General features: G+C 39.2%; 4 protein-coding genes across 6 annotated transcripts in view; 3 read left to right on the top strand and 1 right to left on the bottom strand.

Annotated features, from left to right (window-relative positions):
- The window catches only part of cnot10 (CCR4-NOT transcription complex, subunit 10), a 28,180-nt gene extending 21,706 nt beyond the window's left edge, over nucleotides 1–6,474 (bottom strand). For 2 of the 3 annotated variants that reach the window (XM_044358422.1, XM_044358421.1), the window contains exons 1-2: nucleotides 6,298–6,472; nucleotides 5,388–5,479 (exon numbers count right to left, since the gene is read on the bottom strand). In XM_044358422.1, the coding sequence (XP_044214357.1) occupies nucleotides 5,388–5,479; nucleotides 6,298–6,313 (108 nt within the window). In that variant the 5' untranslated portion in view covers nucleotides 6,314–6,472. Of the gene's footprint in view, nucleotides 1–5,387; nucleotides 5,480–6,297 lie in introns of all 3 variants that reach the window. The other variant, XM_044358423.1, reaches the window with a different exon arrangement.
- A 134-nt stretch (nucleotides 6,475–6,608) lies between these two features.
- calhm6 (calcium homeostasis modulator family member 6) lies at nucleotides 6,609–10,816 on the top strand. Its single transcript, XM_044358424.1, has 2 exons — nucleotides 6,609–7,561; nucleotides 8,369–10,816. Exons 1-2 carry the CDS (start codon nucleotides 7,016–7,018, stop codon nucleotides 8,801–8,803), a joined length of 981 nt encoding a protein of 326 aa, XP_044214359.1. The 5' UTR covers nucleotides 6,609–7,015; the 3' UTR covers nucleotides 8,804–10,816.
- On the top strand, nucleotides 10,788–14,499 carry LOC122986917 (calcium homeostasis modulator protein 5). The gene is made up of 2 exons (XM_044358427.1): nucleotides 10,788–11,330; nucleotides 13,078–14,499. The coding sequence occupies exons 1-2, from the start codon at nucleotides 10,788–10,790 to the stop codon at nucleotides 13,465–13,467; spliced, it is 933 nt and encodes a 310-aa protein (XP_044214362.1). The 3' UTR covers nucleotides 13,468–14,499.
- Nucleotides 14,500–20,156: 5,657 nt separating this feature from the next.
- Nucleotides 20,157–24,210, top strand: rwdd1 (RWD domain containing 1). The gene is made up of 7 exons (XM_044360299.1): nucleotides 20,157–20,359; nucleotides 21,050–21,115; nucleotides 21,360–21,490; nucleotides 22,345–22,488; nucleotides 23,349–23,481; nucleotides 23,583–23,645; nucleotides 23,939–24,210. The coding sequence occupies exons 1-7, from the start codon at nucleotides 20,287–20,289 to the stop codon at nucleotides 24,049–24,051; spliced, it is 723 nt and encodes a 240-aa protein (XP_044216234.1). The 5' UTR covers nucleotides 20,157–20,286; the 3' UTR covers nucleotides 24,052–24,210.
- Nucleotides 24,211–26,018: the final 1,808 nt, after the last annotated feature.

Raw genomic sequence — 26,018 nt, forward strand, 5'->3', positions numbered from 1 at the left:
TTCACATACTTTTTCTTGCAACTGTATATCGTCATATTGCATAGACCTAGCCTCAACTTATGGAAGTTTCTGACAACTAATGACAGGATGTAAAAGTGATTGTCAATGCTTTCCTGAGCTCCAGTAATATGGTATCCAAGACTGAGCACATTCACTGAACCTATGTCGAACTGGACCAAGGAGAATGTCTCATCCCGGACCGTCATATTGCCAGTGTTCCCCAGAGAAACCTCACAGCGGACCATGAGACAGCAGAAAATGCTCTGGAACTGAATTCCACCCACCTGTAATTTGCTCATGAAGTGACATTATAGTTCTGTATCATCTAATAAACATTTTTCCCTCATTCCTCTTAGTAATAACATAGCATAGTGTATTCAAAATACAATTCCTATCTGATGCTCTGATGGAATTGAACAGGAGCTCTAAATGGTCCTGTCTGAAGCAGACATAACACTGTGACTGAAGCAGCACTGGAATCATCCGAGGTTAAGGTGTCATTGTTAAGGATGAAGCCAGTCGCGGATAAGGACCTTTAAAAATTGAAAATAAATCAAATTAAAATATTAAAAATTGGCAATACTGTACATCCGTCTATCACCATTACCTCAGCCTAACTACTTCACTATGAGGATATCACGTAAACAGAACACATTTTGCAGTCATATGAGGTAAGAAATTACACTCTCATTGAAAACTGCAGCGATGCTAAATTCAGCTTTGTTAATTGTCACATCTAAAAACTAATAAATGCAGCTAACTGTATATGTAATGTTTATTTATAATTTTAACAAAGTTAGTGGCTTTTATCCCCTTCCCATATGATAGTCTATTTACCCATATAGGAAACAGGGCAATTAGGTTAAAATATTTTAATGTAAAAATGTGGTTCTGACTATAATTATATATAGAAAAAAGGATTGAGGAAAAAATAACCCTACTCACAACAATGTTTTGGTAAGAACCAAAACAAATTGTGCTGACAATATAATAAAGAAATCTACATTTTTGGAGAAACTCAGAAAAGTTGAAATGCTAAATAATTTACACTTGACAGTGTTTCCCCTATAATAGTACAGGCCTTGCGGGCCGCCAGGCCAACGAGAACCCCCGCCAGGCCAAAAAATAATTTTTTAAATGTCAAAAATAACACAGAATATCCATTCATTCGCAAATCAATGGCGTTTGGGAGCCACTGAGCAGCGCTGTCTTGAAACGTGAGTTAATGTCTGTGTCGTTGCCTGGAAAACTGCAGGTAGCGTGACTCCTTTTAAGGAACAGGGCAGAGTGTAAGCGAGCGAGTGGTTAAGCGAGAGAGCAAGCGGCAGAAAAATGACGGTGAATGTGAGCAGAGCAGAGGAAAAGGTTAGCAGTAAGTTATCAGTCTGGCGGTACAGACTAAAGTGTGTCAGTTAATAAATGCTGCAGCTTGTCAAGACTATGAGAAGTCACGTCTGTTGTTTCCCCAACTGCTTGAAAAGTGAAGGGGTTAGCTCCAAAGTTGGCAACAATGGGTTAGCCTGACCTGCCGACGCTAAACAGATAAATAGGAAACGGAGAAATGTGTAGCTGCCTTTCTATCTTTCCTCATGGCAGGGTTGTACAGCATTACAGGTTACTTTTCTCCAAAAGTTTATTCTGGTTCAACTTTCTTGCTGCGGCCCGCGGCCCCCACCCCTGCAGCCTTAATGCACAACCCATCAGCCTGCCGGCTGGCTACCTGAGGCTGCTGCTGGATGCACATTGAAAATCATGATGGGAGAAAGAAAGTCATTCTCTCTCAATGAAAAACATAGTCTTCTTGAAGCTTATGACAAACTGTCGAAAACGAGCCGAGATGCAGCAGTGAAACAACAAGCGTTTGAAACAGATGTTCTGTATTTTGAAACGGTCAATAAAATTCAGTAGATAGCAAAGCTTCCCATTTCATTACTTTATATTTATCTAATAAATATACAAATGTCAATTAGATGGTAATCTACATGAGAAATTAAGAAAGAAGAAAAAAAATCGCTTATAATAATCATCCACTTATAGCGATCAATTTGACTCGGACGAATGTGATCACTACAAGCGGTTTCCACTGTTATACTAAAAAAAGAAAAAAAAAGTATAGCTTAAGGCCAATGAGAGACAAAAGTCAAAATGTCTGTACAGTTATATAAACAAGCATTTTTTTAAAATTAATAAATTTGCTAATAGTGCAAATGAAAAATCAGCAGTGTATGCCTAAAGCTTACTCCTTAAAATTTGGAGGCAAAAATCTGAAGCGATAATTAATGTTCACTAACTTCCATAACAGTAAAATACAATAAAATTGCCACTTACTTGTGAAAAGTTATCCCGCAATGGCTGTTTTGAATGTTTCGTCTGTTTGTACAGCCAAATGTAGCAGTTTTCCAAGCAGTCTAGTCTCTCTGTTGACCGCCCTAATACCACGCAGACGTACATAAAATCCTCAAATGCGGTATCTACGTTTATATATTTATGGAGGCAGCCGTCTTGAAATTCTCTATGCAGGAAAAACCCTGAGCACGCTAAGTGACCCAAATCAAACACACCCACCTACCAGCAGCCTAGAGGTGTATTCACAAACGTATAACTGTATGGAAAAGCCCTCAGTGCCATAGTGTGGCTCATTGATGTGTTTTTTATATTTTTTTAACAACAACAACTGAGCTCTATGGCACAGAGGAATAAGCTATAATCACGCTTTGATACACAAATAATTCCTGTTAGTAGATCAGTGCACTGCTGGTTTGTCTCTGCACATGAGATTTGTTGATAATAAGAAAAAAGTAGAAAACACATTAATACTCCACAATTGAGGTAGCACCTCTTCTTCATATTAGGCCAGAAAAATTACCTACTATTACTGCAATCATAATCAACCGATAGAGTAGGGTGATATGATGATCTACATACTAGGGATGTTCAGAGAGTGCAAAGTGAACTCAGCAGCCACACATTTCTCCATTCTCTATTCCTCTGTTTTGCGTCTTCAGGCTAGGCTAACCCATGGTTGCTAACTTTGGAGCTAACCCCCTTCACTTTTCCAGCACTAGGGGAAACAACAGACGTGACTTTTAAGCATTTATTAACTTACACACTGTAGTCTGTACTGTACATTTACTGCCAGACTGACAACTTACTACTAACCCTTTCCTCTGCTCCGCTCACATCCACCGTCACTTCTCTGCCACTCCCTCTTTCCCGCTCGCTACGCAAACATACTATGCAATGGCGTATTCCTTAACTGAGTTACGCTACCAATAGTTTCCCAGGCAACAAGACAGAGGTTGACTCACGTACCGGAACAGTGCTGCACAGAGACTAACAAACGCTATTGACTTTCGAATTAATGGATATTTGGCGTTAATTTTGGCAATAAAAAATATTTTTTTTGGCCTGGCGGGAGTTCTTGTGATAGTTATTGGAGAAACACTGATTCAGTAAATGTTCAGTACGTTCAGTAAACGCTCAGTAAACGTTGAGTACAGTTAGACCTTGCAGTCTCAATTAATTTGGGCGAGTTCAAAGTTGTGAAAACAACGGGGGTGTTTTGCATACACCCCCATTGTTTCACAGGTAATTTGTTAGTCTGTCCCTCTCGCCACAGGGAATAATGGATTAATCCTGGAAAGCTGTTGATGTAGCATTTTTCTCCTTGTAAAGTAACACGGAGATTATTCGACCAATGAGAATTTAGTCGGACGAGAACATATCGACCAACTAATCGACCAGGAGACTACAGTCCTAAAAACTTACTTGACTGTGATTTATATTCATGTCTAGTGTTTCCCCTATATTCATTCCCCTATATCATAATTTTGCAGCAGCACACTGCCACTTGAAAATTATTACGCTGCTAAAATTTGACAAGATCATTCATGTCAATGGGCCACTAATGATTTTCGCTCGCACACTGTGCATGCACAGTAACACCCTACATTAGGCCATCTTCTCATTCTTCAAAGGACTTCTACGTGAAAGGTAATGTTAAAAGAGTAGCGTTGCTCCATTAAGGAATAGGGCAGTGCGTAATGTGTGCGTGTAATGAGTGTGTGGTTGAACGAGCTGCAGAAAAGTGACGGTGAATGTGAGCGGGGTAGAGGAAAAGGTTAGCAATATGTTGTCAACAGGGTCCGAAATTAACTTTTTGGCTTACCAGCCAAGGTGGCTGTTAGACAAAAAATTTACCAGCCAGACTGATTTTTTCCCCAGCCAAAATAATAAATTGTTTTTTACTATTGCAATTTGCTATTATTACTATTTAGCATGTAATCTTGGTCTCATATGCGATTCTCAATCAATATTATCGAAGTGTGAAAACATGCACTTCAGCACATAAATGCCATCACATTTATGTAAAGACCACAGCAGTAGTTTCAGTGATGATTTAACTAAGAACTATTTTGCGTCTCAACTGAATGCTGAATTTACCAGGATCATGATTAGCAAAATACTTTGAATTATTTACTACTTGCACATTATATGTGTGGCAACTAGCAGATGTTTAGGGTTACATTGTAACCAAGCCAAGTTAGCCCTCTGAGCTAATGCGTGATAACTACGCTATCGAAGGATCAGAAATGTGCAAAAACATTTTTGCCGAGACTAGATATCAAACAAAAACCAAAGACTATATTGTGTTAAGCTAATATGAGCTGTAAATTCACCACTTTTAAGAAGAAGGCAAAAGATATCGTTATCTCGGAGCCCAACAAGCCCGGGCAAGGGCAACTAACGATAAATAAATGCAGCAATTTCTCAAGAACAAGAAAAGTCTGTTTCCCCAACTGCTGGAAAAGTGAAAGGGGTTAGCCCTGAAGTTAGCGACAATGGGTTAGCCTAACCTGACCAGGCTCACTTAAGGTGGACTAATTTTTAAGGTGGACCAGCAATTCTCATTTTAGTGTCAATCTCAGCCACTCGTACACAGAGAACAGAGAAATGTCTGCCTGCTGAGTGTCTTCCAAATCAGCACTCCCCCCCACCTAATATCACATATGAAATCACACATACCATGAAGATTTTATCCATATCGCCCACTCCTATCCAATAATCACAGAAACAGCTACAAGCACCATAAGAACAAATTAAATATGTACTCCTGATTGAACACTTTTACTGCATTTATCATAATTCAGAGCAAGCAGTTAACTTATTTACATGATGTGCACCATTTCAATGAAAGAGACTGTTACATTTTTAAACTGAGACTGGTGTGATTGTCTCTCAGTAAAGCTTAATTCTATGCTTAGTGCTCAACTGTGTAGACATTGGGCCCAACAGTTTTTATGCATGTAAAGGTGTTACTGCAGATATCAGCCAATTTTGTTGCAATGGTTTTCTGAGTTTATTAGAAAAGAGTGGAGATAATTTACCGAAAATGCTTCATATGCACTGGCTGCCATTTCTTTCTCTTGGTCTGTCATTCCAGGGGACGATGAGTTGTCATGCTTTGTCTCGTTTTGTTCTGATCGAAATGAAAAGGAGAGAAAAAAAAAGTCAAACTTACATAATATTGGTCTCCAGCGAAAGCTAAATATGCAGTAGTGATGAGCAGTGTTGACAGACTGTTGACTAAAGCTACATGACAGCTTGCGCATTATTTGTTTTGTGTTTACAAGGAGAATCTCATTCAAAAATCGGACACTTTATGGCCTCAGGCACATAATATTTATGTATGGGCATACAAGGATCATTCTGATATAGCATCGCCTTAACAAAATCTTTGAGACCTATCTTTAATTCAGAATGCATTAAACTAATTTGTATGAGTAACGCTAACTTTTCAATGGAAGAACTGGTTCACCTTTTTGGGTTAACACTAGACGTTACTCTTGGCAGTGGAGTATTGACTGTAGCTAAAATGCATTCTGCATGATGAAACACATGCGAGCCGAATTTACCTAAAAGGAACTGGCATTTACGCTAGAGGTCTTACGGTATATTTCGGTCATTTATATTTTGCTAGCAAGCAAGGCAACTATGCAACATGAAATGTCTGAATGAAGTTTTGCCTGAGCGTGTCCTCAAGACAGCACGCACCTCGGCTAGGCTAACAGTAACTCAGAGAGAGCCGTTGTGAAGGTTCACATGGGCAGTTAGGCTTCAGAGCACTGCATAACTTAACGACCAGCTGAACGTAACATGGGCCTATGAAGTACAATTCTTATTATTTTCTTGACAGAATGCATTAAAGTGCAGCTCTTGAATGAGTTGAAGCTAAATTAAAACTAGCTCAGATTGACCCTAACTAGCTACGTAGCTAGCATTAGCTAATACACTTACCTGTATTATCTGCCATTGTAGGGATCTTTTCAAGGACAATTAGAAGTCCTATATTTGCTATTAAGGTCCACTCAACCGTGATTTCCGTTGACCGGCGGGGAAAACGTTTTAATGACAGGACTTAATCTCCAGTGTTTCACATAGAAGATTGGCTAGTCAAAATCTATCTGTTCCGCTCCAAACACATTCTTCTTTGCGGTTTGGTGACAGTTTGCAACCAGTGGGTTATAATACAACAGCGCCCCTTTTGGACTGGAGTTTAACAAACTGTAATGTCCTTTTTTTAAATGGACCCTTTTCCATGTTTTTCCATATAACAATTTCCTTAAAAGATAATTATCATAAATCTTTTATTTGTGTAGCCTGTTTGGGAAAGAGGCATCGTGTCTATCCAAGAACTCATTCAACGATTGTAACTGTAGTCTACATTATGTGTGTGTTTGCAGCAACGAGGTCAGATAGGCAAAAACATACTGAGGGTGTTTCCTGTTTGATTAACGGAACGTGCGTTATGCAGCATGTGTAACTTTACACGATCCATAAATAAACCACGATGAGCAGTTCAGCTGACATCTATGGGTGCTGGTGGTTTAGGGAGGGGGGCAGAGGACTGAGTGCTGACGACAGACTGAAATTTAAAAAAAAAAAAAAAGAAAAAGAAAGAAAAGAAAGGTGGAAGTGAAAGTGTGACAGTCACTCTGTAACACATCAATCAGAGATGGATAAGTTTAAGACGGTTCTGAACATTGCCAACAAGCAGTCCAACCTTGGTTTCGGCTTGGTCGCCCTACTGACAGCTGGAGGGGAGCAGATCTTCTCCTCAGTGGTGTTCAGGTGTCCCTGCAATGAGCTGAACTTCCTGTACGGCATGGTGTTCTTGCTGGTGCCCGCGCTGGCTCTGCTGCTGCTGGGTTACATTATGAGTAAGAAGACGTGGAAGCTGTTGACGGGTCTGTGCCAGCGCAGAGCCAAGCTGTGCCGCTGGAGGTCCTTGACAACCTGCGGCATGGTCATCTTCCAGATCAGCACCACCGCGATGGTGGCTCCATCCTGCTGGATCGCTGTGGCTCTGCTCAACGGGAACTATTTTGAGTGTGTGATGACTGGCACCAATATTAGCGCTTACAATAAGCATCTGTGTGGAGACAGGAACTCTCAGGTCCAGTGTCAGAAAGAGCTACACGCGCTCCCCTGCGTGAGAGACAGCAGTGTCCCGCGGGCTGACAGAGAGGATGTGCTGTTCACCCTGAGAGCTCAATCTCAGGTAAGTGCCGATGTGCTCCCACTCTTCTCCTGAAACACTTTTCTTCATATACATGTATTTTCATTTCATTACATTACATACAACTGAATACGCTATATCAGGGATGTTTATCAATTGATGGGAAAAAGTTAGCATCTTAGTAGTTAGTATGTACAGTATCTTGGAGGAGGGCTGACAAGAATAATACACCATAAAAGGCACAATTATAAAAGCAAGGATGTATGAGTTTAGGGTATACATGTGCCATCTTTATTGTCTTTGTAAATTAGCACTTTTTTTCAAGATTTGACAGCACACTGTGTAACATGTAGGGAAGAATTTCAAAGGCAATTATTGCTTTGCACTTTTCATATATTGCCTATTTTTTACAACCTGACTTTGTGGAAAGGAGCAACAAGTTATGGAGGGTCCCTTGGGAGCACTTCGCATGTGTCAGTAGCTCAGCTTTATCTCTGGGGAACACCCCCAACTCCCGGAGTGATGTCCATATTAAAAAATGTGCGCCATGTAGCAGGTGCATATGTGCTTTGCTGAATAACATATTTGTATTCAGGCACACTCCTAGTTCAAACAACACCAAACTTGGTGGATTTTTTTAATTAAGCTGTTGAAGCTTTCAACTTCTCACGGTCTGTGTTGGCTTGAACCCCTTGATCATCGCTTGTGGCTATAGTCATCATTTTATTTCTATAGCACTTTTGAAAACAATAGTTACAAACTGCTTCACATAGCAAATGAATACTGAAAGATTATAATAAATAAAACATAGTACCTTATAAATCCATTATGTGTTCGTGGTGACCACAGATTCTGGGTTGGATGCTCATCGCCTCCATCATGTTGTCCAACCTGCTGCTGACCTGTATGGCTCGGTGCACCTCCCCCATCAGCTACAAGCAGCTCAAGTTCTGGAAGGCATATGCTGAGGAGGAGAGCAACCTGATGGATTCATACTCTGCTAAACATGCTAAGGAGCTTGCAGAGAGAAACCTGAAGAGCTTCTTCAAACAGACACCACCTGAAGACATCATCACCCCCTCCAACAAGGACTGGGAGAGGATCTCCCACCTCTACAAGTTTAGCACCAAAGACCACTACTACAGCACATTACACCAGCATGTGGAGAACTGCCAGGAGACTGAAAACAGTATGATAAGAATGGTTTCGGTCAAGTCAAGCGAGCCTGCTGATGACAATCCTGCTGTTCTTAATTTTGTAGATGATGGCGTGATGGCACTGTGAGGAGGAACATCTGCTGCATCTTTCAGCATTAGTGTTGTCTCTGTGAGTTAGACCCGTTTATTTATATATGGGTTATACTGATATCATCAGTAACATGTACACAGTGGAGCTCTGGCTCTGAGTATATATACCAAAGAACCAAGGGGCAGTGAGGGATGAAAGACTTTGTATGGAAAGAGGAGTCACCTGACATTTTGCCCTTTAGGTTATTAGGTTATATATTCAGTAGTCTAGCCATACAACAGCTCCTTGACAAAGAAATCACAAAAACTTTCTATTTTTATATGAAGTATTTTATATGAAGTATTACATTTTTATATGAAGTATTACATAGACAATATGTAAGAAAAGAAAAACTCAATTGAATCCAAAATTCTTTGAGATTCCACCACACATTTTATTCAAACCATGACCAAAATTCAAGGTCAGGTCTGTAACTTTGACAGCATCATGTCATTTGACATGCAACAATGCCTGTAGCACATACCAGATGTTCCACACAGAAGAAGTAGTGAAGGTAGGACAGAAGCCAGATGTGTTGATCAGGGGAGGTAGCTAAATAACATTTCTGTATTTCTGAAGAGCTGATGTGGATCAAAACCAGGAAATAAGTCAGTGGTACATCCCCAAGAGTTGATATGAGTCACATAGCCTATGCCAACACACTGCTGGTGTGTGGGTTTACAGAAAACGATGTATTTTGAAATGCATGGTGGTGTTGCCCTTTATATGCTACAGCCATCACAGCAGTCACTTGTGTATCAGTCTGTGTGGGTTTGAACAGGAAATGTGCCATCTCCACACAGCTGACCACTTCCTGTGAGCTGCTGGTAGACTGCATACATACATGCATACAATCAGCACAGCGATCAAATAACAGTATTTCTTTTAAACATGTGACCCCCTGTACACATTCATTGTGCACTTAAAAAGGCAAACTGATAATGATGGTGTTAGTACCAGCAGTAGTAGATAATGATGGGTTTCATATGTGTAGATGGTGTTTTGCATTAACAACTTCCTGTAAATGCACTCTACAGTGATTTAGTCACTGTTGTGGGAATAGAACAGAAAAACCACTAAGAGGATCTGATCATTTCTCTTCTGTACTCTGCTGATGCTGACTGTCTCTCTGTAACAATGGTATGTCCTCTATGGAAACATTTCAATAGAATGAATGCTCTCTTTCATGATTTACTGTATGCATGGGTTTCCTCTTTGCATTTTTTGTCTTTGTACTGTGTGAGAAAGATGAAAATGTGTTGGTTTCATCATTGTTTAATGCATTTAATTATACATCTGACATGCAGAATTGAGACTTGTTTTTTGTGTGTTGTGAGTGCATGTGCATGAAGAGAGACAAATCAAGTTGTTATACTTCTCATTTCATTAAAATGAATGACTACTTCTCAAATGAATAGACACAGAAGCATGACACACTTTCAGCTCCTTTGGTGTTTTTTTGCCATCATGAAATTGTTGCAGGCAGTGTTTTTCCGATTACATCACTGTCAAAGGACACAGAGGGGTGATCATAAAAACCAGACCAGCAGGATTTTTGCAAATAACCAATTAGAGCTGGGGAGGGAAGTAGCCTATAGAACAAGGGATATTGAATGTAGACAGATAAAGGGAAGTGGAGTGAAGTTTTACAATGACTTTTACCACTGGTGCTGTACCGTCCCTTTTAGTGGTGGCTCAGCAGGGACTTTCCTTTGGAGAAAGAGCAGATATGAATTAAGAGACAATGAGTAGGAGGGAGCCGCAGACTGACTGAGGGAGGAGTCTGAAGGGAAGAGAGCCAAAGGGAGGGGCACAGATAGGCTTGGCAGATGTGTTTTGACTTCAGCTGTGAAAAGACAGAGGACAGGAAATGACTGCAGGCTGCACAGACAGTCCACTTTTTCACTTGTCACTCAGTTGCTGTCTTTCAATTTCTTGTTAATTTCTTGTGGAGTGTGTCTGAAACGTTCCTGCTGACATCATGGATAACTTCCAGACTGTCCTGCGTTTCTTCATGAACCAGAAAAACACCATTGGCTACAGTTTCATGGCTCTACTGACTATAGGCGGGGAGCGAGTTTTTTCCATGGTCTCTTTTCAGTGCCCCTGCAACCACGACCAGAACTTTGCTTACGGGCTGATGTTCCTGCTGGGCCCAGCTGCAGTGCTGCTTGTCCTCAGTCTGTTCTTCAGCAGCAAATTGTGGAGGCTCTACACTGGCTGCTGCCTCAATCCAATGAAGCTATGTCCCCGTGGAAACTGCTTCTCTTGCCTCAGGGTGTTCATGAGCATCTTCACCGGGGCTTGTGTGGCCCCCATAATGTGGCTTTGTGTGGCCCTGCTCAACGGTACCTTTTATGAGTGCGCTGTCAGTGGTCTCGATGATAACCTGGTGGTGAATCTGTTCTGTAAAAACAAGACCATGAAGTGTCGGGAGGAGCTGGCCCAAGTGCCCTGTGACAGGTCGAAACTGTCCAAAAATGAGCGCATGGAACTCCTGCTGATGTTCAGAGCCCAGTCACAGGTAAGGGACACCAGGGTCTGTGATTTATTTCCCTCATATGTGACATATACATTAGGACAACTGTAGCTCTCAAATCTGAGAAAATAACCCAGATGACATCACTTTGACATCATCAGGGTTCTCACTTTGGACTTGGAGACTACAAATTATAACAGAAAGTGTGTGTAACAAACTGGAGGTGTGGCGTTTAAAAGACCTAGGTGTTTACTAGGGTGGAGGGTCTAATGAAAAGACATGATCAAGTTGCAGTATGGGAAATGTAAGATCCAGCTTTGAAGCTTATTTGTTGTATGTTCCCCAACTTAATGGAAGTGTACTAGATCACTGGAGTACGTCTTTAAGTACCCAACACAAAATAAATAAAATCACTTTGAAAATGATTTTTTTTAGTGATTTGGGACACTTCCATGTGTTGTTCAGAGTCTGATCTATATCTGATTTTCTGTAATGCCACCTCAGTCTTAAATGTCATAACTGTTAACTGATTTTACAAATGTACTTGAATCCTTTGCTCTCCAACAATCTGTGAATAGCCCAACCAATGTTAAGGTAAAGACCCTAGATTTAGATTTAGATTTCTGTGATGAGAGATTTTCACCAATCTGATCACAGGGCAATCATTTTTTACCTTGATTTGCCTCACGCTTCCCCAATATTTTGTTCCCTAATTTTTCAAACATGCAGTAGTCCAGCCACTTTTAAAAAAAAGTCCTTCAGTCCTCAATAATTATGGACCAATCTCCACACTCCCTTTTCTTTCTAAAATCCTTGAAAAAGTAGTTTTTAACTAATTGTTGTCCCACCTGGCTCAAAACTGCATTTTTGAAAAATTCCTATCTGGTTTCAGAGCTCTTTACAGTATAGAATCTGCATTACTGAGAATAACTGATGACCTCCCTCTAGCTGCTGACTGAGTAAACTGATCTGTCCTTTTGCTCCTAGACCTAACTGCAGCTTTTGACACTGTAGATCATTCTATTCTCATTCACAAGTTAAGCCAGTGGGCAGGGGTCTCTGGTTCTGAATTAAACTGGTTCTCTTCACATTTGTCCAACAGATCTTTGGGTGTCTCTATTAGCATTTCATCTTCTTCCTCAGCCCCCATGTCCTGTCCCAGATAGCATATGGAAGTGGGCCACTTCAGGCAATGATGCGGGACTGCTGGCCTTCTTCTGGCCTGGACAAAATGGATGTGAGCCTGAAATGGTCCACATGTAAAATGGCAAACATGGCCCAGATATCTCAAATCAAACGTGGGTCTTTTTTGGTAAAGATGTGGTGCTCTCAGGTATGTGTATTCTGGATGTCGGCCAGTTTCAACTAGCATCATCTTTAATCAAGTAAAGCCTTTGTTTTTCCACCCTCTGTTGATCATGAGACAAAACGGTTAAAAGCTCCAGAGAAAAATCTAATAAATGGATTTTCAGTGAAGATTATGTCAGTGGAGGTGTCTTTTACAACCTGATGCTTTTAAACCCTTACAAGAATAGAGTCCTAGAAGAACACTTGAGATTTGTAGTCTTTTGGTAATTTGTAAAAAAAAAAAAAAAAGAAAAAAAAAGAAAAGAAAAATAGAATTAACATTTGGACAATATCACCTTTTGGCAGCTATATTGTAGAAGTGATACCATCAGCCTTCAAGCAGTTATCAGTGTATCAACTGGATTCATTTAAAGTACATATTCTCCAGTGGGATTTCATAGTGTTGTGTAAGCATTAGTTCATATTGATCCTCTATTGTCTGCAGATCCTGGGTTGGTGCATCATCATCATGGCTGCCACTGTGGGCCTCCTGGGTACCTGCTATACAAACTGCCGCTCCAAAGTCAGCTTCCTGCAGCTCACATTCTGGAAACGCTATGTGGAGAAAGAGAAGGAGCGCTTCGACACATTTGCTGTGGAATACGCCACCAAACTGGCCGAGAGAAACCTCCAGAGCTTCTTTGAGAACAAGCATCCTGAACCATTCCCATTCCCCAACCACAAGGCATGGGAGGAGATCTCTGCACTCTACACCTTCTCCAGGAGTGAGCAGTATTACAGCACCCTGCAGCAGTACATAGAGAGGACGGACAGGGACTTCACATGTGAGAAGAGACCTGTCCTGGACTTGGAGGATGAAATAGAGATGAGCTAGATGAGGAGGATCTGTTTTGTTTGCCATTTCATTAGTGAATAAAACACAGACATTCAAGGAATAGACAGTGGTGAGACTGTTGGATGCTCACCACTGACAGACTGGTATTTAAGTCTATTGTATGTGCAAGTTTGACTCAGGAAAAGCTGTCACAGGCTGCTTCCTCACTAACAAAGCTGCCCTTTCATTATGTTAATCCAAATAATGTGGCTATTGCCAAACTGCAATGGTACAACCTCAGCTAAAAAACAGTGAATAATGCAGGGTATTACCACTATTTTATACACTATTTTTTCTACCTTTGTAACAAAGCATGCCGTAACTTTAACAAGTTGGAGTCAGGATCCAGGATACCGAGGTCATGTCCTTGATATTTTTTTCTGAGAATCTGGGGGTTGTAACAACCTTCAGGAAGGTACATTCTACAATTTAAAAGCAGTGGTTCTCAAGCTTTTTGGGGCCAGCCCCCCCTCTATCCATTACCCAGGTCCCTTACTGCTCCCCATTAAATAAAATGTAGGCTAATTGTCCTCTGAATATTCCCTCCCTGAATATTAATGTTGATTATTATTCCGTGTTATATCAGTAAAAAAGCATGTCATTGAATGCCAAATAACTGATTTGTTTAACTGGACAGTTGGAATATCATTATCATTAGTTTCCTAGGGAGCAAAAAAGCCATGTGAATAGAAATTATATATATGTGTTAAAAAAATACAACGGTTAGAAAATTGACACTCAAACTTTAATTAGGTCTCGTTATTATCGCCCAATACACAAATTTTACTGTAGTTACATGTGTAAAATAAACTTGACAATGCTGACAATTAACACTTTGAAGTCTATGATAAAATTGTTAAAATGTGTATTCAAATGTAGTACTAAACTGGCATTAAAAACAGACATACACAAACACCCCCAAAGAACAACTCACCACCCCGCTTTCAAAAATATTTCTTTGAGCGCCCCCCATTGTTCTCTGAACATCCCTTGTGGGGCAGTACCGCCCTGTTGAGAAACACTAATGTAGGGGGAAATGCATAAAGAAGTTAAACAAACAAAATATGAAAAGTCCAAAAAAAAAAAAAAGAAAAAAAGAAAAAAAAACTGCACTTCTTTGCAGTGGGGGGAACCAAACCCATGACCTCTGTTTTTCTAAAATCCTTGCAGCTATAGCCCGGTTGCATTTATGATGAATACTTAATTTGAAAACTGACAAAGTGTATGAAATGTAAAACGTAAAAAGCATTCCTTCCTTATGCATATCATGAGAATTTTGTATGAGCAGACTCTTGATATTCTGTATTGCCTGAGTTGTCATGTTGGACAATGAAAAAAGTGTTGTTTATCCTGACATTAAAAATATAATGCCTTGTAATTACCCTCCAGATAGATGTGCAGTCTTTCAGCACTTCATCCTGTGAGATTGAGGCAAAGACATGTGAGAGTGATGCCCAGACATGCAGAGACATTGTGGAAATTAAATGAAAAAAGTTTTCTGTTTGCAGAGCAGAACATTTAGTGGGCTTGACAGCTCATTCTTGACATTGGAAAACAGCAGTTGACAAAACAATCTAAACTCGCGGTCCACTTACTCAGGTTGTTCTGGTATGTTTCGGCCAAATCACATGGTCCTCATCAGCAGATTGAGTTTGCTCATTTGCCATGGAAATGTAGCTGTTCAGACTTTCATTGATTCTGAGCAGCTCTGGGACTTGTCATCCATGTTGACTCAAGATAAGGTCAGATAAGGAACCCCCATCTCCTGCATGGTCACTAAACCAGACCACTGACCCAAACCACCTTTGATCCTTCACGCTACAAGTGCCAGCAAGATTGAAAGATCAATCATCACACCCCAGTTTTAACTGATAGTACCACTTGGATAAACGGCCCCCATCATTGTCTATCATAACTCACCTCTAAGAGCCAGTCACACACAGAGATGAGCTTGCACCAACTTTAATCCCACTATGGACTCTAATTTTCAGGACTTGAATGACTAGCCCAAGAACTGATCAATGGGCACAACAGCATAAGGCACAAGACATGCTGCACAATATGCCATGCTCAGTGACTTAGAGACACTCATAGACGTTTACTAGAAAACACACACACACACACACACACACACACACACACACACACACACAAGAACAGAGGACTGTAAAACCCATGGACTTATGAATATAGTTTTAGATTTTGTTTAAAGACAATTTATATTGTATGTTAGTATGTGTGTGTATGTCACAATATGTGTTGGTATGTATTTTAATTATGCTTTTATTCCACTCCCTTTAAGCTAAGAAATGTACCACAAGCATAATTCCATCATCCTTGATAACATGTATTTGATAACATCATGTTTAGTACCATTTTGCATTCTCAGAATGCTAAAGCCACTATCAAAAATGCAAAATTGTGAATCATACAATTGTTAAATTGTAAATACCTTGATTAATGGAGTAACCATATTCAGGAGTTGAACCTGCCTGTCAATGGACAGGAGGGGACTGACTCTGCTCGCCCAGAACTCTGGATCCCCTGGGATTGGCCAGGATGCACCTTCTGGGTGAGCAGACTGAAACTTTAAAACAGCCTCTTAACAGAGGCCCTGTTTACTCCTGGCATTAACATGCGTCTTGGTTGATCTGATCACAAGTGGACAGCTCTAAGTACAGGTGTGAACGCACCCAAGATGCATTGAGGACGCATTGAGATCCGATTACTCAGACTTCTGTCCTGTCAAGTTGATAACTACAGTTTTTAGTTTTGCTGTGCTGCTTGACATAATAGAGCTCAGGATTTATCAGGAGGATAACTGCATTACACATCCGTAGTGGTCCATTTACCCTCCGTCCAAAGCTGTGTTCAACTTGTTTGATAACAGAATAAACAAATCTAACAGAAATTCGTGTGCTTTTCCTGTTTTCGTCTTCAAATCAGCAGTTGTAATAGAAATTAAAGCAAAACCAGAAAACAACTGGTATTTACTTTTCTTGTTATATGTATATTATCTACCTCTAATGCATCTCTACAAAAACACTGTCATTTACTATGCTTGCTATAGATAGATAGATAGATAATCAATGAAGTTACGCTGCTGTGCCTCGTGCGTAAATGCGCACAGCTTCTGTCTTATTGGGGAAACGCACTTATCGTTTCTGCTTTATTATATACTTGCAGGGATCACTCCACATTAAGAGAGACGCTGTGCGTTATTATTTAAAACTCCAGACATGCCGTTTCTTCACACGAAAATCTGCAACAAAATAATGCTTTGTATATTTGTTTATCCTGTTTTCAAACAAGTTGAACAGAGCTTTGGATGGAGGGAACACGGACCCACAGCCTGTATCAACCATAACAACTGTAAAGCACAATCAACTCAACATTTCAAGGTGTGTGGGTTGTGTGTGGTGGTGCTTAAACTATTATATGCATTATAGGCTAATAACAGATCGTAATCGGCATATTAACCATAACACAGAAGTCTATCTTTCAAGAAAAAGGGATATGAGCCGTTTTTAGTCAGATGATGTTTTTAATTCATCATGTTTGAAACTTAAGAACGATGATTATGTACAGTAGTAGATCTGTAGACCTAACATGATATATCATACATTTAACATTTATTTTCATACAATAATTGGGATTCAAGAGGGTGCGTGAGCAAGCATTCTCAATGTGACAATGTCATTTCAGTTTCGTGACTGCCAGGCTATATTCCTTTTTTAAATTCAATTCTGACCTTTGTAATAAAGTTATTTTTCAGCATGTTGTCCACATTATATATCCTGCATGAAACAACATGGTAAGAACGACCGGGTTCGCCCCGGTCGTTCTTACCATGTTGTAAAACAGAGGGATCTAGAGAGGGCTTCTTTAAGAGGGGATAAAGAGTGGTATGTTTAAATTAGGAGGGAAAAATATCAGTACAGACAGCAGTGTATAATGGCTGAAATATCTGGACCAACTGTTTGAAAGACAGCTTTTAAAAACCAAGTTGGAATGCAGTCTGAAGGACAGGTGGATGATTTTGAAAGTGAAGGGTTCTCTGAGGAGGATTCCACTGGCTGGCTAAGCGAGGAACAGAGAGTGAATATTGGGGGTGGGAGCGAACCAGCGTGGTGGGTTTGAGGTCAGGAGAGAGGAGTAGAACCTAGAGGAGCACTGCCATGTGATCAGAGATGGCAAAGCCAGCCAAGTTCACATCATCAACACAGAAACCATGGGAGAGCACAAGGTCAAGTGAGTGCCCTTTGTCATGGCTGGGGTGCTTCACATACTCAATCAAATTAAAATAATCTAAAAGTTTGATAAAATCAGAAGGAAACAAGGGAAGAGGAAGAAAGGCAACAAACATGGTTATTGAAATCACCAAGAATAAGAACTCTGTCATATTGTAACATAATGACTGATAAAAGGTCTGAAAATTCCAGAGTAAAACCAGAGGGTAGGGGGTCTGTAGATTAAAACACATAAAATAGGCAATTTATTCTTTAAAATAAAACTAAGACTGTCAAAGATGGAGAAACAGCCAACCTCAGGCATCATCAAAAATGTTGTTTAATGCTATATAAACATTGTACATAAGGTATATAACCTTACTATGAAGACAAAACTTACTGTCTGATTATGTTTAGTAAATTTGACATATTCCTCTCACTGACTGATGCACCTACAGTATAATGAACTCTAAAGTAAAGTCTGTGTTTAAAGTCCACTTTAAATACATTTTATGAATGCCGAGTTAAGATGCTGCCCCGGATACCTTAATGTGTACTTTTACATTATGCACGTATATGCACAGAGTTTTTCAATAAGGGAAAAATGACCCTGAATCTGGATGGAGTTAGGCATACTTTGCTGTCCATATCAGATACCGTGAAGGGCCCAATCTAGCAGCTTGTTAATCAATGCTGCATGTCTGACATTTAGCTTGAGTAACATTATAACGACAGTAGATCTATATCACTTTGTGCCAAGGGAATAGTAAGCGACATTTTTAAGTTATTTATACTTTATTTGTTATTCATACATTATTTGAATGATATTTGTACAGTATCTAATAAGTTGAAATTTGTTATGTTTGCTGATGACACAAATTTATTTTGTTCAGGGGAGGACATGAAAGAATTATTGAAAACAGTAGAAAGGGAAATGATAATGTTAAAAAAAATGGTTTGATTTATTGTTCACTTAATGCCGTATACTGTGTTGAGGTCTGGGGAAATGTATATAAAACAAATATAGACCCTATAATTAAACTCCAGAAAAAAGCTATTATAATAATAAATAAAGCTGTTACCGTGAATATACTAATCCATTATTCATTATTGTTAAAATTTTTAGATATTGTGTATTTAAAAACATTGAAAATACTTTTTCGAGTTAGGAATACAAGCCTTCCTGTAAGAGGGTTGTGTGTCTTTGAAACATGTAAAGTGAGAACCGATCCAGTTCTGGGAGTGAAACAATGGAATGGTCTTACTGACAAGTTGAAATTGTGTAACTCTCTGTTGAGTTTCAAAAAATGTAAACTTAAAATGTAATAAACTTAAAGTGTAAATTCTTTTTGTCTTTCTTTTGTACTGCTGATATTCTGAATTATCTTATGGTTTGTACAGAATGGGCAAAAATAAGCCATATGATTGTGTGGATTTTATTGTGTGAAATGGATTGGTGTAAACATGTATGATGATGTTTTGTCAGTTGCATACCCACACAAACTGTTAGGTTTTGTTCCTTATAATGTATGACCAAAATAAAGTATTCATTCATTATTAGAGCAAGATAGTGAACATTTATTTATTGTATTTATTATAAGCATACCTCTGTCATCAGTTGTCCATCCATGTCCTTTAGGCTCTGCTATGTCTGGCTATGTCCAGGCAGTGCCTCCAGACTGCTGCCTGGTAATTGGCACGCTGTATATGCAGGTGTAAGTAGTCCCATCCAAGGACAGGATGTTCCCTGGAACTTGAAGGACTCTTGGATTGTCCTGTTTCCTTTGATAAGTTTGAGAGCGCTGGGTTTTCTTCATCCTGCAAAAGCACTTAAACTACAATCTGCAACCTCACCGCTAGATGCCACTAAGTTCTATACACTGGTCCTTTGATGCTCAGTTGTAACCCCCACCCCCCCTCCCAAAAAACACATGCTGAAAAAATACACATAGAACCTGTTTATATTCTTTGTATATATGCTATATTCTATACATGTGTAATTTTATGTGTGATTCAAACTTAAGTATTGCATATATTAGTACATACGATCTTATAATAAACTGCACACAAACCTACTGTGCAGATACTGTAGGACGATAATAGAAAAAACAATTATTGTCTCAAAAAATTAGTAAAGCTACTCATCTGAAATGATTATCGTGTTTCAAAGTAGGCTACTTATATGGACCCTACAAACAAACTGGTACCCAAGAGATTTTGCCACCTTAGGTGGAACCAAATTCTGGCCTGTCCCATAGACTATTTTTCTTATGTTGTATCCGTGTTAGTGAATTGCTCTTGAATCTGCAATAACGTTGCTGGGAAAGAATCAGGGATGAATAACAATTATAATAAGACCTTATTATACACCCATTGAAAAAAATCCATGGTCCATGCGCTTGCAGACCCAAATAATAGATATCAGAAGAGTGACGCTGTTCAAAACCACCAGTAGCAGACCAAAAAGTCGGAATCACGATATCATCGATCAGCATCGAGCCAGTGGAACACGCAGCACGCCAGTGTGCTAGCTCTGACGTAGCGGCGGTGATGAGTTTTCTAAGTTACAGATAACCAGTAGCTACACAAAATGACAGACTACGCCGAAGAGCAAAGGAATGAACTTGAAGCTATAGAGTCCATCTATCCAGACTCTTACACAGGTCTGAATTCCATTCATGTAGACAGGAAAATGAAAGATAGCTAGCTCGCTAGCTAGTTAGCGTTAGCTAACTGGTATTGCTATTTACTAAAGGCAATTTTTAAAAAAATGTCGCTTACTATTCCCTTGGCACAAAGTGATATAGATCTACTGTCGTTATAATGTTACTCAAGCTAAATGTCAGACATGCAGCATTGATTAACAAGCTGCTAGATTGGGCCCTTCACGGTATCTGATATGGACAGCAAAGTATGCCTAACTCCATCCAGATTCAGGGTCATTTTTCCCTTATTGAAAAACTCTGTGCATATACGTGCATAATGTAAAAGTACACATTAAGGTATCCGGGGCAGCATCTTAACTCGGCATTCATAAAATGTATTTAAAGTGGACTTTAAACACAGACTTTACTTTAGAGTTCATTATACTGTAGGTGCATCAGTCAGTGAGAGGAATATGTCAAATTTACTAAACATAATCAGACAGTAAGTTTTGTCTTCATAGTAAGGTTATATACCTTATGTACAATGTTTATATAGCATTAAACGACATTTTTGATGATGCCTGAGGTAACCTAGACAGCCTGCTCTAGGCCATCCGATTTATTAACCGACATGTAGTGAACTAAGTGAATTTATATATCAAATAGGAAGATGTAGAAATTATGTTACTAATCCATATTTTGTTGCAGTGCTTTCAGAGGATCCCATCAGCTTTACCATTACTGTAACGTCAGATGCAGGGGAAAATGGAGAGAGTGAGTATGTTGATGTATGTGGTTGCTAAATAATGAAATTTGTCAGTGATATTAAGAGACATCTGGCTATGATGATAAAGACAGCAGTTCCATCTTGTAGCATAAATATGGTGAAAGAAAAAGTGAGTGCAACAACATGACAGTTGTAAAAACTGCATTTTAAACACCCTACAAAACATGGACAGAAAATTGGTGAATTGATGTATAGCAGACTGTGATGATATGGGCTGTTTTCTCCATGCAGCTGTGGAAGCGATGTTAAAGTTCACGTATGTAGAGAAATATCCAGATGAGCCTCCGCTGTGGGAGATCCACTCCCAGGAGAACCTAGAGGACAGCGATGTGGAGGACATCCTCACCTTACTGCAGCAACAGGTCTGTCCATCTGGACTGTAGGACTGTATATAGATTAAGGACTGTTCTTTAATCTATATTGGACCCTGGTCCATATCCTCTCCCTGTTACTTGAGAACCTATCCAAGACTTGCTGTGTTTTGTTTTGGATGCTCTTGCAGATATTTTTGGATTCAAATGCAGAAAGCACTAACTTTGAACAGATACTTAATACCTCATGATATCTTTGACCACTTCTAGGTGAAAGAATTCCCATAAATTCCAAGTATTCAGTGTTTTTTTTTTTGTTTGTTTTTTTTTTTTAATTTTACTTCCCTCAGGTAGCACAAGTAAAACATCATTCAAACGTTTTTTAAATTTCCTCCTTTCTTTAGAAATATTAAAGTATTAGAATCAGGACAGCCAGGTTCTGTAACAGCATTTATCTAGAGGTGATTTTGTTTGCCTTCTTATTTCTTAAACAGCAAAGATGATCATTCTTGCCCATAGGACAAGGTGATGGTATCTACACAATAGCACACATCATGTGTGGCTGGCGGTTCAGATCACATCCCTATGGGAATACTGGCTTTATTCATTTATAGGATACTAGTTTTACTCATTCATTTGATCCTTTTTACCTCTGTTATGCATGTTTTATTGTGTGACCTTGATCATTTTATATTTTCATGTTTTGATTGTTAGTGCAGTCATGTGATGTCCTGGAATTCTGGTTTTATATGAACAAACAAAGCAAATTCCTGTCAGCTATGTTGAGATGGCAATAAAATGTTGAATGTTGATCTTGAAATAATAACAAAAAGTTATTATTATATCGCCTGATCTGTTACCATTGTAATTTGTATCAACAGTGTGTATGTGTGGTTGCTCTGCAGGCAGAAGAAAACCTGGGCATGGTGATGATTTTCACTCTGGTGACAGCTGTGCAGGAGAAACTTAATGAAATTGTGGACATGATGAAAAACAGACGAGAAGAGGAGAAACGGCGGAAAGAGAGGGAGGCAGAGGAAGCAGAGAAGGTAGGAGCATACATTTAACATAATACCATATTGTGATATCAGTATCACATCAATAATTTCAATCCTATTTCTCTAGTTGTTCTTGTTTCAGGACATAATGATGTATTGACAGAATTGGTAAACCACTTTATGGAATGGAGGCTCTGAGCTCTGCTTTGAATTGTGACATACCAGATGTTATGGAATTTTCCATCTTTAGGGGTTACAAATTGGGTTGCATTGGGTCAAGCCTGGGCCTTGAGGTCACACTGTAATTCAAATGCAGGAATATTCTCCTCTCCTTGAGACTCCAGCTGTCTATGATGTTTTGGGGAAAGCAGAAACCTCTCTGATTGAGGGTAAATCAGCATTGCCATGGTCACTAAGGTCGGAAGAGGCTTTCCTTGACAACACAGATGGGGATGCGTAGATTCTATTGACACAGTCAGAAATTCAAACCAAAACTGCTGAAGTTCCATGCAACGTGACCTAAACTGACACAGGTAAAATGCAGTTCCTTGTTTAGAAACTAGTGAACCATTTAGGCTATTTTTTCATATTGTAGGCTGATAAAGACTAGGACTCATGCCTTCAGAGGGCAGAACGGAAAGAGACAGCATCCGAGTTGCAGATGACTTCAATGTTCGCTATTTCAGTTCTCCTTGATCAAGTACTTCAATAAACTTTTTTAGCTTTAAGACATCAAGGGCTCGTGTCCACTTTTCTCCACTGAGGTGCTGACCATCACTCAAAATATCCACAACACCAGATGTGGTTAACTTGCTCATTATTCTCTCCAGTGTTGTAAGGCGGAAAATAATGAATGTCGTTGAGAAAGTTATGATAAATACAGTATGGTAATATAAATATGTGTTTGACAGGTGGCTTTCCAGGGCACAGTGGTAACCATTGAGAACTTCTTGGCATGGAAAGCCACATTTGAGCTGGAAATGGCCGAGCTGAAGAGGAAAAAACAGAAAGAAGAGGAGCAGGCAGGAAAACCCAAGCTCACTGGTAAATTCTCATGTTATTACTTAAAGATGTCAAGGTGCACAAGTTGGAAAGTTGATGACATACACATATGAACTAAAGACAATGTCATCTTTTCCTCACAGGTAAACAGCTGTTTGAGAGAGACCACAACCTGGACACATCTGACATTCAGTTCCTTGAAGACGGTAAAGAGCTCCTGAGTGTCAATGTGTTGAAATGGATGCTGTTAATGTTGTGATTGAAATTTAAAAAATGTCCAAACCTCAGTTTGATCATTTCTTGGTACAAACACTGTTTTGAAAGATTTGGGGGAGCTATTCAGCATTGTAAGAAAATCAGTGGGTTAATCACAAATCAAGGACAGTTTTTTGGCCAGGAAACACAAAAGCTAAAATCTTTAGTTCAGAGTGGATCTGTTGGAGAATTGTTTGTTTTTAGCACTAGTTGTATTCTAACACACACCTGCTTTCTCCTGTAGCTGGAAACAACGTTGAAGTGGATGAATCACTGTTCCAAGACATTGAGGACTTGGACTTGGACGAAGATGACCCAGACTTTGACCCTTTAGAGATGGGCAGTGAAGAGGACTAAAGCAGCAGAAGGACACAGGACTGACAGGACCACCAGCTCCTGTCTGGAATATGATCGTTTGACCTGACACATGAAGAAGATTCAACAGCTGCATTTATTTTTTAAAGACTCTAACAGCAGTTGGAGAAGGAATCTTCATAAATAAAACATATACACACATGAGTGTTTATTTCTATGTCTTACCAGTTAAATTGACCAGATAAATGTCTGCCTTGGCTCTGGCACTGTTTGACATGCAGGAAAGGAATGCACTCCTGGCGGCAGGCATATTCTTTGCCCAGAAGAGGGCAGTAAAATATAAAGTATAGCCAGTGGTGAAAGAGATTCAGATTCTTGACTGAATTTTAGCGATACCCCAATATATAAATTTACTCCATTACATGTAAGATTACAGCAAAATGTACATTACTATCAAAATTGAATGCACTCATAATGAAGATCTGCTTTTTTCTGAGTGATATTACTGATGTAAAGAGCATTTTCATGTAGCTGGTCAACGAGGTACATCTACATCTATAAGAAGGAAACATATTTTATATGAATGTACATCATATTTAAGAAACATTTAATCAACTGATCATGTGCTATGTAAAATCTTAATCTACAAAGTACAGTAGCTGTCAGATAATGTGGAAATGAAAGGGATGAAAGGTACAAGACGAAAACAATAATTAGTTCAAGTACAAGTACAAGTACCAGCCATTCATTTTTTTGGCCTTGGGGTAGTAGAACAAGCTGAAAACACATCATACAGTATATAAGTTGCCGTAGCAAACTAATAATTGATCCATTGTTAGTAAAAAAAAGTGTTAAATACTTGTGTGGCTACAAATACTCATACTCTTATTTGATTTCTAAATGCTTAAAAGGATAAGTTCAACATTTTTTTTAAGTATTTCTTAAAACAACAGGTGCCCATATTGGCTACTGAAAGATCCCCCTCAAATGTGCTCTTGTGCAAAATGGATCTAAAAATATATATGAAGCTTATATGAGGCTTTAGCAGTCTGAGTCAAGTGGATATCTGACACATTTACAGTCTTTCAAATTCCCTCTTTGTGTTTCCTCAGACAGTGTTTCCCTGTTGAGCTGCGGAGGAAGTATAGTAACAAAAAGAGGGACTTTGGCACTAAAAAGACTAATGTTGAAACATATCTACTTGATTTGACTCATTGGGATGATTTGTGTATCTGAAGCTTCATATTAGCTTCAGATAAATTTTTAAATACATTTTTGTACAGGAGGTCTGTGGATTTTGTCCACCATCACTTCCATTGTAAGTGCATTATCAAGGGATCTTCTAATGGTCAGTATGAACAGGAGGAATGATTACAGCAAGAAAAACATGTTTCAATGTTCATTTGGGCATCTGACTTGTTTTAAGACAGCTATGAAAAATTGTGAACCTGTCCTTTAACAAGTTATTTCTATAACATACTAATAAACAATATAACATACAATGTGTCAATAGGCTTTACAGGCCCAAAACAGCTGCAGTTCCTGACCCAGCCAGGCCCTGTGAGAAGATTAGGCTAAATCACTCCCTATCTGCGGCCTTCTGAACTATATTTACTTTATGCTGTTTTATTTAAGTGTTGGAATTGTCACTTTAAAATGTATGCACATCATAGTGCCCTTTGTATGTCTCAGTGGAACAAAAAATGTGGTGTCCATAACATGTACACGACATTTTGCTAAAAATCTCACAATGCAATGTTTCAACACTAGTAGAAATTAAAATGATAGTTATATGTCACTACATCAGTCAGCCATAGAGCAAAATGATGATGATGATTCAAGTGTCTGAAATTGCAATTCCCTGCCCACAGAGATAACTATTGAAGGTTTGTTACAGGGAATTGTGAATGAGACGATGATTGGGGGCACAGCCAAAGAAAAGCCTTGGCACATACTGTAAGGATAAATGAGAAACACCACAGGAAAGGAATAAAATCAGACAGACTTTT

The sequence above is a fragment of the Thunnus albacares genome, chromosome 8 (genome assembly GCF_914725855.1).
Source record: "Thunnus albacares chromosome 8, fThuAlb1.1, whole genome shotgun sequence".
Taxonomy (NCBI): domain Eukaryota; kingdom Metazoa; phylum Chordata; class Actinopteri; order Scombriformes; family Scombridae; genus Thunnus; species Thunnus albacares.

Coding starts and splice junctions, on each gene's coding strand:
- calhm6 (XM_044358424.1), top strand. CDS start 7,016: ATGGATAAGTTTAAGACGGTTCTGAACATTGCCAACAAGCAGTCCAAC. Junction 7,562..8,368: donor CCCTGAGAGCTCAATCTCAG/GTAAGTGCCGAT, acceptor TGGTGACCACAG/ATTCTGGGTTGGATGCTCAT.
- LOC122986917 (XM_044358427.1), top strand. CDS start 10,788: ATGGATAACTTCCAGACTGTCCTGCGTTTCTTCATGAACCAGAAAAAC. Junction 11,331..13,077: donor TGTTCAGAGCCCAGTCACAG/GTAAGGGACACC, acceptor TATTGTCTGCAG/ATCCTGGGTTGGTGCATCAT.
- rwdd1 (XM_044360299.1), top strand. CDS start 20,287: ATGACAGACTACGCCGAAGAGCAAAGGAATGAACTTGAAGCTATAGAG. Junction 20,360..21,049: donor CTATCCAGACTCTTACACAG/GTCTGAATTCCA, acceptor ATTTTGTTGCAG/TGCTTTCAGAGGATCCCATC. Junction 21,491..22,344: donor TCACCTTACTGCAGCAACAG/GTCTGTCCATCT, acceptor GTTGCTCTGCAG/GCAGAAGAAAACCTGGGCAT.